The sequence below is a fragment of the Haliaeetus albicilla genome, chromosome 19 (assembly GCF_947461875.1).
Source record: "Haliaeetus albicilla chromosome 19, bHalAlb1.1, whole genome shotgun sequence".
Taxonomy (NCBI): domain Eukaryota; kingdom Metazoa; phylum Chordata; class Aves; order Accipitriformes; family Accipitridae; genus Haliaeetus; species Haliaeetus albicilla.
Window position 1 is genome coordinate 20,252,254 of NC_091501.1, and position 11,486 is coordinate 20,263,739.

Here is an 11,486-nt window from a genome sequence, read left to right on the forward strand (position 1 = left end):
GCAAGAAAGTTCTGGCAAGCACTTCCACAAATTAAGAGAAGTTGTTCAAGAAAAATCAACATTAAACTCAAGAAAACAAGTCCACATACTTGACAACACACTTTCTGCTGCTAATTAGAAATAAGTCTCAGCACCCCTCACCATCCATGGCCATATATTACCTAGCAGGCAGCTCCTGCTGCATGCTCCATTAATTACTTTCCATGAGGTTTCTTGCTGCCATGGCACAGAAGCGCGTTTATGGAGGTGAGACAGGTATGCAGCTACTGATGGTGACTAACAGGCCTATCGTCAAACTTTCCAACGGCTGATGTTGCCGTTGTTGTTACTTACTTTTTTCCCCCGCCTCTCCCACTGAGAATACTTTCTTCCCCTCATTGTACCGATAGGTGATTAATAGCAGCTCTAATTCCCAGCATACATCATTGCCAACATTTACAGCCAAAATATTGGGGAAGGTGGTCTCAAGGTTCAGATGCTGGTCTGGGACAACTTAAGATACCTAGATTCATTGCCTAGCTCTGCCACATGCCTCCTGTGGGACGTAAAGCCTCCAATTGCACAGAAGCCAAAACACACTAAAAGCTCAAAAGTGGGGAAAAAAACCCACATTATTACTACAGTTCCATAATCCAGTACCAAATATATCTTGAAATGGCAGAAAGCTACCCGTGGATGTAAATTCCTTTTTCCTAACATTTCCTTTTCTGTACTAAATTGCAAGACTATCAGTTTATACATTCAAAAGCATCCTCCTTCTTAAAAAGGAAGGGGCAGGGGGAAAGCTCAGAGAGCCTTGAGATTGGAAAAACCAGATTACACATCATCAGCTCCTTAGCATCCAAACCTAGAAAAAGCCCAAAGCCAAGCAGAAAAAAAGAGCAGGGGATTGCTTAGACTCTCAGTACCTCAAGTATCCAAACACCTGCAGCAGCCAACGGAGAATGCTGAGCCCTAAACCCCTCTCCTGTACCATTACCCAGAGGTGCCCCTCTCCCCTTGGGATCCACAGCCTGGAACATCCTCATGGAGACAGGCGGTTATCCCTCTTCTTCAAAAACTGAGCACAACCGCTCTCTTTTAATGCATGGATACAGGAGGAAGAATTTGGAGCAGCGCTGCCCGACCTCCCCGTCCCTGCCCCCATCCCATGCTTCAGTGCTAACCCCAGATGCGGAAGAGAGGTTCAGTTTCCTCTTCTGACTAAGAAGGATCAAATCTGAAAGCAGAGCCCTCACGCTCACATCCAACAGCTGTTTATAGTAGAGAAACAGTTCAGAGACACGGACAGGAGCACAGGTTTCTTCCAGCTCACAGAAGTGCCCCAGCCTTTTGGGTCCTATTTACAGAATCTCGTTGTTCCAGCGATTCTCAAACCCTTTTTGTAGGGGGAGGTGGAAGGCCACTCCTGCCTTCACCCAGCACCACTCAACTCACTCACCTGGACACAGGGCCAAGAAGCACGGATCCCCCATCTCCTAAACAAGGAAGTTAGGACCTCCTAAACTGCGCAACAGGAAGATTTCCACACTCAGGTTATAGTAGATATTAACCTCAAGCTACACTTGATCTGAATAGCTCAGCTGCATCTTTCTGTGAGCTTTAAGTTTCCTGGGGAAACCGAGCACGTGAAAATTTCTGCACTAGCAAGTGAGCAAAAAATATTCTAAAGCCCATGAAACAGCCTTTGCTTAGAAATCTCCCTCAAAACTAAACTGCTGAGCTCATTCAACTCTTCAAGGAATAAGGTCCACTGATGTGACAGACCTCCCCTGCTTGGAGAGGCGCTGTGTGCTTTTTTATCTTATTTATAGAATGGTCTCACTCACGCTTTGTTTAAGAAACAATTAGACTTTGACAGCTTAAAATAAACAGGACTCTCTCCCTGCTGCAGAGTTACTAGACCTGAGCTGGATTTCAAGTTCTTGCAACCACATGAGACTCTATATGGACTCAACAGTGTAAGTGACAAGTTCGTTTGCCCAGCACCCTTCAAAACAGCACCCTGAGCAATACAGGCAAGAGCAATAAAACAAGGACCCACATCAGTCAAATGAAGCAAGCAAGCAATCATTCCCACTCCTACCCCACTTTGTCCTCACCAAGAGGCACCTCTGGTAGACAAGGCCACCCCTTTTCAGATGTTTGCAAAGAGAGAACCTGCAGAAATACAGAAGATGCAGGAGTTTAGCAATGGTTGGACACCAAATGTGCAGCTGGGCAAACTTTTTCCCTGAAAATACAGTTGGTTTTTCTGCCTCTTGCGTTGCTGCAACCGGTCCAAAGGCAGTAATTGCAATAGCTGGCACAGATAACATGACTTGGCATCACAATTTTAAATTTCAGTCCAAGCTCTTGTACCACCAGCAGAGGGGTCAGCATTCCCATTTAGTAGACATGGGAGTTTTCCACTGGTGACTTCACATTTCCTTCAAGGCCTTCAGCTCCTCAACTCCAGCCTCCTGGCTCGGTGGCTGCCTTTACCATGGCAGGGAGCAGGGCACAGAAAAGCTGTATTGAAGAACTAACAGAGCTACATCAGCATTCTTGAATTCCTGGCCTGTCGCTGAAGGAGAGACACACACAGGAGTCCTGTCTCATCCCAGGTAGTCTTCTTGAGCTGGGTTAGCTAGGTAAAAGAGAGCCTGGATAGAGTGTTAGTTAGCGTGTTGGCTTGAGTTCAATTATTTCTCCTGGTAAAGAGCTCCCATGTGCCTTAGGCAAGCTTTGGTCTTGGCTTCCCATCTGTAAAACCGGGGGTAAATGTCCTGCCCTAACTCCAAGGAAGAGGGGAGGATCAGCAGTCTGAAGACTGCGACACAGGAATGCCAACACATATTCAAGCGACACACAGTTGTACCAAGCACCAGTCACAGCAGAAATGTCTATGACACTAGACAAGCAGGTGTTCTCAGAAATGAGGAACGTTTCTCAACATAAAGAAAAGTAAAAGTACAGCAAATTTAGCTTCCCCCAGATAAGAGAACACAGCAATGACACAGAACAACAAAGCTAAATAACTCAACAACAAGTTATGCCAACAAAAAAGAAATGCTGGGGTTACAAGAATAAGAAACAATATCCAGTGATCAACAGTTGCAGAAAGCAAACGTTTTCAGACAGGATTTAAAATTACAAGAGTCAGCAAAACAAAAGGAGATGTGAGACAAAATAGAGAGTCAGGGACAGAGAAGGCGCAAAATTAGCAAATAGAGGAACAAACCATGGAAAAACACTTGTCAACAGATTAAATGAGTGAACAGCAAGGATAGCAATAATAAGATAAAAAAAAAAAAATATAAAGGGCCTTGAAAGCCAGCTTTGTTCCAGTTAACAGTACCACACCAAGTAACTTAGATGATCACTGTTTGCATTTTAATACTGCCCTTACTTCACCCTACAGTCCCCCATAGAAGAGATCTCAGAACACAGGGAACCTAATACAACACACAGGAGTGATACCTAGGCACACGTTAATTAGCAGTGGATCAGCCTTAGCAAGTTTAACTGTTATCCTGAAGGTACTGCTAACGTTTAAGCAGCAAATAATGCTGGTATTTAACTAGAGTTTGAGCTGCCTTGTCAATTGGATCACTACAATTCGTGCAGTGCAGGAGACGCTTCCATTGACAAAGGTTTAAGGACATGCTTACTTTGGACATGCCGCAAAGTCAGTGAAACTACTGCAGCTCTCCTACGAACATCAGAGGGAAAGTGCCACTGCACCCTCGGGACCAAATGATGTGATGGTTTAAAGACAGACATCAATTTATTCCTATTATCATCCACTGTCATTTTCTGTCCTGGATTCCAAAAAGGTGATTTGAAGCAGTCAAGGTTAGTAAAAAGCTGAAGCAAGCAGGAGTAGTTCAGTGAAGTAGCCACAGCTAAACTATGTCTTTCCACTCCACAAAGTGAAAGCAGAGCTCATGGAAAAAGCATGCCCATGAAATTAAATATCTGATTCTAAATATCTGATCGTCACCAACCGCAGATAAGGCTTCAGGCAAACGCAAACCAGAAGTGAAGGGAGACACGTTTGACGAGCTGATTACGACGGCGTGCAAGAAAGCAAAGGTTTTGTCCTCCGCGTCTTTGTCAAAAATTCTCAGACGTGCAATAAAATAAAGCTCTCCTCCTCCCCTCCCCCCCCAAAAAATAATAAGTTAGCTATAAATCAGGACTGTATTAACGCCTTTGGGTACAGCAGAGGGTTCCTTCCACAGAGCGGGCTCTGGCAAACGCCGGGTATTCCGGTTTGGGCTGGCCCGGCGGCGCAGCCCCGGCAGGAGCCGAGCGGGGAGCGCGGAGCGCGGTGCAGCCCCACGCGGAGCCGCCGCCGCCGGGCGCCGCCGCCTGCCCGCCCCGCTCCGTCCCGCCGGTACCGCCGCCGTCCGGGCCCCGCTGACCCCGGGCCCGGGCGAGAAGTTCCCTCATTCCTCCCTTCTCCCCCGCTCATCACTTCCTACTTTCCCCTCTCCGCCGCCGGCCGCTTCCTGTGCTGCAGCCGGCGCTGCCCGCGGGTCGGCACCCCGCAGCGGGCACGGCACGGCACGGCCCGGCCCGCCACCCCACACACCCCGCCACCCCACACACCCCCACCGCCCCCCCAGCCCCGGCCCCTCACTCACCCCAGCGTGCTGATGAACCCGTTGACAGAGCCCTCGGCGTACAGGGACACGATGTCCCCGATGTACAGAAAGCTGGACATTTTCTCAGACATTTTGGCTCATTTTCAGCCGGATTTCGCACTCCTCCCCCTCAAAAAAAAACCAAATAAAAAATAAAACCAAACCGATCCGGGGGGGGGGGAGGCCGAAGAGACGAGGCGCGGCGAGGGCGGGCCGGGCCGGGCGCTCAGCGCGGCCCCTGTGGCGCGGCGCGGGCTGACATGATCGCGGCGCCGCTGCCCTCCGCGCACCGCCACGGCCCGGCCCGGCCCGGCCCGCCTCCGCCTCCGCCTCCCGGGGCCGCCCCGCTCCGCTCCGCCCCGCCGCCGCCACCCCCCCTCGGGCAGGGGGTCGCAACCCCCGCACAGCGAGGCCGTGCCTCGGCCGGCGGGTCAGGGCCGGCTTTGCTGCCCCGCCAGGCGGGAGAGGTGCTGTGGAGAGACCCCGGTGAAACGCCTCAGGAATCGCCTGCGGCCCGGCGATAACCCGCCGCCCTCGGGCGCGGGGTTGGGGCCGTAGCCCGAGGGAAGAAGCAGCGGGACGGGGGCGCTGAGGGAAGAGCCGAAGCGGCGGGTGGGATGGCGGCCCTGCCCCGTTGCCGCCGCCTCTGCCAAGAGGCCTCGAGTCCCGCTACGCTTAGTTTAATCGCCAGCCCGCGTCACCCTCGATGTTGTGGCTTACAAACTTCAGGAACCACAAGTCCTTCTTACTTTTTCTTTTAAATCAGAAGCAAACCATGCTGCAACCCCGTGCAGGAATTCCCACAACACACACTTCCAAAAGAAAATTGCCACCAAGTTAACAAAAAAAACACCCTGGAACTAGAGAGCGCTCGGGAAGACTTTTCTGCCGAGGAAAGGGGGGACACCGCAGCCTCCCCAGAGCGGGGGGCTGCAAGCGCTACCCCCCCCCCAGCCCACTGGAAGCCAAGCTGCAGCCCACACCTGGGTGGCCGAAGGGGCTCCCACGGGGCTGTGCAAATCCACGCTGCTTCGGATCACTGCCCAAGACCCCGTGCCAGCCCGCAAAACGACGCGTCCGTCGGTGGATGGAAGTGTTCAGTTCAAAGGAAAGGCTAGCGCCAGCGTGGGGTTCTTATTCTCAAAAACACTGTGCGTTCTTTAGACGAAAGTGTAATTTCCACCAACGGTTTTAAGAATCAAAGTATTTCCACTTTTTCTGATTTTTCAGCTGTATTTTGCCTCCCCACCTCTCCTAATTACAGGCAAACTCAGCAGTAGTACTGGTTACACATTGCATTTTTCCAACAGATTGTTTGGATTGGAAAAAAAAAACAACAACTCACCCAGTTCTAAGAGCCTGATCAAATACTAGCTCTTAAACAGCAAGAATATGATTCTAGTTGCAGGAATGTGCAGACTGGTGGAAGTGAGTAATAAACTGAGAGTTTCACACTTGCATTTAATTTCCCACATCCACAGCTTGCAGCCTTCTCACTTGTTCTGAGCATAAATTCTTGACATCAGAAATGCCGAGTCTTCAAAGTGAAAAAAAGTTTTACCATCAAGATGTACAGAAAAAAGTGTGATGCCATTCTAGAGTTCCCTCTTTTGCTCTTTTACGGTGAATATTTTAGATTTGTCTCTTGTACCCACCAGGATACAAAGACACCACCAAAGATCTGTGCTTGCATTCTGATTATGTATGCATACATACGCAGGCCCTTGATCTGACACTTTAGAAGACTGAACTGAAAGAATTTGGTAGAGTAACCACAATTATTAAAACATTTCTGGAAAAGAAATATGAAGAGAATGGGCACCCGAGCCCTTGTTCTGGAACCACCCCCTGGACAGGAAAACCAAGATGAGGTGTTTTGAACTGCCCCAAGCACACATATTAAATCCCAAAGTTGGACGAAATTAAAACATACCAGAATTAGAAACTGAAAGTCTGAGTAGCACAAGGCACTGAAGGGGGAGAGAAGCTGAGACTCCCTGCCCACATGCTGACCAAGTGAAAAGCATCAACCCGGGGTCTCTCCCAGGAGCCACCACACAGAGGCTTCAGGCGTTTTATTTCACAAAAACGTGGTTCTGGACAGTTTGAAACCAGGGCTGAGCAGCAAAGGCTTCACAGTGTATTGACAATATCCTTTGCCCTCCTGACCCTGTTTATCTCAGCCACTTTATACCAGGCTTTAACAGCCTAATTAAGATACTTTAGCCAAGGAGGTTTCATGTTTCCCAGCAGTAAATGAAATCCTGGCATGCCTTAGATCAGTGGGAGTTTTCCTGAGGATAGACTTCAGAACTTGGCCGAGCAGCAAGTCTGCCTGTCCTTTGTATGCCTGGGAGCAAATCCCCATTTGGGACCATTCACAGCCAGGAAGGTTCAACACCGTTGCCTAAACATAGGTTACTGGGGCCAGATACCCGAGACATCCATCCCAGTAGGTTGTCAGCAGGGAAGCAGCACCACTACGCCCTTGACAGCTCTGCCTGCGCGTGGGCAACTGAAAGGGGCCCGCGTGCTTTGGCATTACAAGGAGGTTAATTCGGGTCACTTTAGAAAACATTTAGCATTTGCTTGCTGTGTGGCAAAGCTCGAACTGATAGAAGTCCTACACTTGCAGTCATCTTTGCCTCTTTTCCCCCCAAGGGAAATCAAGGCACAGGCTGCATTCTCCTTCGTTTCTAGGCTTGTTCATCTTGGCTCAGGCTGGAGTGTGCCAGCAGCTGAAAGCTGTTACCACCTCCCAGCTCTCTAGTGATCTATATGAAAAGAACTGGAAATCTCAATCCAGTTCCGAGCAGTGACGGCTATTAACTAGAAATGAGTCGTATGAAATCAGCGTTTTTGTGAAAAACGTAAAGGTCAAATCCCAAAGGCAGTCAAGTATTTAAGAGAACACTTCATTTTAAACCTGTCTCCTTGAAACAGTCCAACAATCTCATTGAAGTTACCAGATTATTTGTACGCTGAAAATAAGCAAGCACTTACCGGCTTTTGTAGGCCACGTTTTAAATTGGTATGAACATCGCCCTGGAAAAGCAGATCTGAGGAACCCTTGCTGATCCTCTCCTTGCAGGCAGAAAACTTAAGTAGAGATGAGTGCTCCTCTAACATTTTTAACAAGCATTAACCCTCTTCTGTTAGAAATAATGATTGTGCCTCTCTGAGTGCTAGTTTCATGAAGATAGTATCTAAAAAAATTTAATTAAAATGAAAGAGATTTTGTCATAACAAGTATACATAGAAAAAAATAAAGCATGGTCAGAGATGGTAATGGAATATTGCTTCATTTATCTGGAGCAGAAATAAACCAAATTGGTTCATAAATATGGGTATTTTTACTACAGTTTTTAACCTTGCAATTAGCTGCAGGGTGAAGGTGAGGCTGCTTAGTCAATAACTGGAATATGTTTTCCATCAGTTATCTCTGGTAATCTTTTGTTCCAAAGCTAGGAATACAGGCTTCACCACGAAACAGGACCCAGATGCAGAAATCATCAGCTAGTGCTGACAGACTGCCCCAGTGCACATATTACCCTGTATGTTGTAGAAGTGAAGAAGTCATTCTAACTCAACTTTCCTTTCTAGTCTATTTCTTATTTTCAGAAAAGAAAATATTGCTAGTGATGATTGCAGTGGTATTCTAAAATTAGATCTCTATATAAAAGTATGTGGCAGTATTTTAATACAGGGGAATTTTACCATGATTTCTACGTCCTAGGTTTCGATGTTCATTCCAGTGCTGAGGCATAGAAGAGAAGCAGTTTATCCACAGAGAGGTCAATAGAAACACCCCATTGCAGAATTGAGCATCCACTTCGGATGTGAAAATACACAATATTGGACTGACCTCAGACTCAAAAAACTCATCAAGTACATCGGCTGCTGTCATCATATTCTTGCTCTTTTTCCACCCCTCATGTCTTAGGAAGATGTCTGAATTTCCTGCTCATCTTGTCTAAACAGGGGAGGCTCCTGACAGAAGTTGAGGGGTTTTATGGATTTGAAAATTTTCTGATTGGAAAGACTTTAATCCCCCACCTATACAACCTACCTCTTGTATGAAGTTACAGATATATCGGCCACTTCAGTGGAAGCAAACCAGACCAGTTAGAGGCTTATACAACAGGCAGCATTGATGTTTGTTTTCATGAGAGCAGAGGATAGTGCATTCCAGCTGCAAGGGCAAAGGGGGAAGAGAAGAATGCCTTTAACTGTTTTAATACAATAGATATAGATGGGTCCAGGCCAAAATCCAGGCAGGCACCCCAGAGCTTAAGCATGCAAGTATATGAAAGTTTGGACCCAAGGCCTTGGGCTTGTTTCTCACCTTTCTAATGGGAGTGGGGGGCGGGGAGAAGAAAGATCAGACCATTCCAGACATTTTGATATTTAAAATCCAACTCTGATTTTAAAGCCCATCTGTAGCTGGAATATTTTTAATATACTTATCTCGAGCAATGCACAATTAACATCTTACTTGAGGAAGGCCTGGCTTTTAAAGGCACCTAATGTAGTTTCCCACACAAGCAGGAGACGCCCATTACCTTGTGGATATTAATATTTGAGACAGCCTAGCTCTTCCCCGAGCACAACGGCATTTCAAAACACTTGGATGTATAAAAGACGGCATTACTTGGCCTACAAGTTGGATCAGAGAGCGCCAGAACAGCTTATTTTGACAATACCCGCACACAAGAATTGATTTATTGCTGGTAGTGCTTTGTTTTATTTTGCCTATAGCAAACGTCAGAGTACTAGATGATTTCTTGATAGATAGCTGTGGGGACTCATTTTGCCTTTTTTCTCATCGTGGGAGTTAACTCTTTACTGATGTTGTTTTAAACAACATGTTGGTATTGGTGCCATACAAAATATTAAGCATCTGGTTACAAAAAAAACCCCAGAGTACCCTGGGGAAAAAGAGGCCTGACAGAGATAAATGTGATTTAGTAACATAATAAAGCAGGAGTGTAGTGAATCATGCAAAATAAGCGTCATTATTTGATTGAGAATGAGAAAACCAGAACATGGAGCATTCAGTGCTGGCCTACCCACTTTATTCAACCTGGCTTAGTAGGAACAGGAAATTCTAGCTAAATTCGTAACACCTAGATAAAGGACTTTCTACTGGAGGGAAACACGTTTTTCTCAACATTAGAGGTGGCCCTGAAAATTAACAGCTCTCACCAGTGATCTTTTAGGGGTTTCACTAGGGCATGGATATGAGCTTTGCACCCTCACTATCCAGGCACACTCATTCGCATTATGGCATGCATGCACGGACGGGGACTGGCTGACTTGCTGTTCACTACATCTGAATTTACAAGAGCAAATATATGTATTAATTCAAGTATATTTAAATAATCTCTGGTTTGCTATAATAATCTCTTGAAACAAAGCAACTTAGAAATAATGAAAACTGAATTTATTTGTGAATTAATTATTTAAGTAAAAAGAGTTTAGATTAAAGAAGAAGCCTGGACGCCCTTCAAACTGTGGCACAATACAACAGCTATGTAAATAAACTTCTGAGAGCAGCTCCAAGCCATTCAAGTGAAGCTATTTTTCCTTGCGATACATTCAAGCCTTTTGAAATAAGTTTCCAACTGTTTAACGACCAAAGTTGTTCATTCAAAGAGCCAAATACGAAAACTCGACCAAAGCAGAAAGTACAATGTGCCTTTCTTTGAAAACTTCTATATAGAAAGGATGCTTTATTTGGAGGATTCAGGAAGTTGAAGCGTTGCCTTCTATCAGCTCGCAACCACAGAGCAAGCATCAGGAAGCGCACAAAAATGAACTTACTATTCCTACGTGGAACAAGTGCCAACGGTTACACCAAGTTTGCTTTCAACCTTGCAGAACTCCCTGCCAGCCCCCCCAGACTTATTAATCAGGCAGCGTCTCCTGGGTTTTCTTTTCTGCTTGGCTGCCTAAAAACGAAGCCTTTCCCTACAAAATAGAGAGACAGACATACCTTGTTTGTATTTTCTCTTCTGTTGGCTGTCATGAGACTTCGGAAGGTTTAAACCTGAAAACGCAGGGAAAAAACTGAATCATCTTCATAGAAGGTAATGAAAAAAATAGCTTCCTTTTCAGTCCTAGTCCACCTCTAACCATGACCTATGCAACAGAAGAATCAGTGGACCTGTAGAGTATGGTGACTGTAATTACAAAGCAATTGTGTTTTGAGTCATGTCATTAATACCACATTACCAGCTGGCCCTGTGGCAGTGGTTACAGTGGGGATACAGTATAGTTCATATACAGCAGTTCTTTAAAATAATTATACATTAAACCATACAAGCAATGATGAACATTTTGATTGATATATATCTCACTGAAGCTCATTATCTTAATTTTGGAATAAAAAAAATTACAGAAGTTTTGCAAAAATTTCCGTAAGAAAGTCCAAGAAAAACAAGAGCTCTTGTAAGAAGCCTAAAAATGCAGTTATATTTGCAAGCTGGATAAAGTAGCAGGAGTTAGTATTCCTAAAGAATATGGCTAACATTAAAAAAAGTGAAAAATCTCTGTAATTGCAGTATAGCTGCAATTTAATTGCAATCATGGAGCTTGAAAAGCATACCTGAGGAGTACCTCCCTGCCTCTCTTAAGCTCTGAATCTTCTTTTGTTTGGTTGGTTTGGGTTTTTTTTTTTTCCCACTTAACCTGTGGAAGCTTTACGCTTTAGGACTGCTTAAAAAGCCTTGTGCTTTTGATGTTTTTTTGATATTTTTTTTTTTCTTATTGAAAAGCTTTTTCAAAATTAAACACTGCTTTTTTGCAGGAAATGTCTCCTTTCACTAGCATACTGACCATGTTACTCTTTAGAAA

The 11,486-nt window shown here is 45.7% G+C and overlaps 1 protein-coding gene across 2 annotated transcripts in view; it reads right to left on the reverse strand.

Annotated features, from left to right (window-relative positions):
- Positions 1-4,927, reverse strand: part of ITPR2 (inositol 1,4,5-trisphosphate receptor type 2) — a 269,683-nt gene extending 264,756 nt beyond the window's left edge. For both annotated transcript variants that reach the window (XM_069806681.1, XM_069806680.1), the window contains exon 1: positions 4,632-4,927. In XM_069806681.1, coding sequence (XP_069662782.1) covers positions 4,632-4,723 — 92 coding nt within the window. In that variant the 5' untranslated portion in view covers positions 4,724-4,927. The remainder of the gene's footprint in view (positions 1-4,631) is intronic.
- Between the last annotated feature and the right edge of the window lie 6,559 nt (positions 4,928-11,486).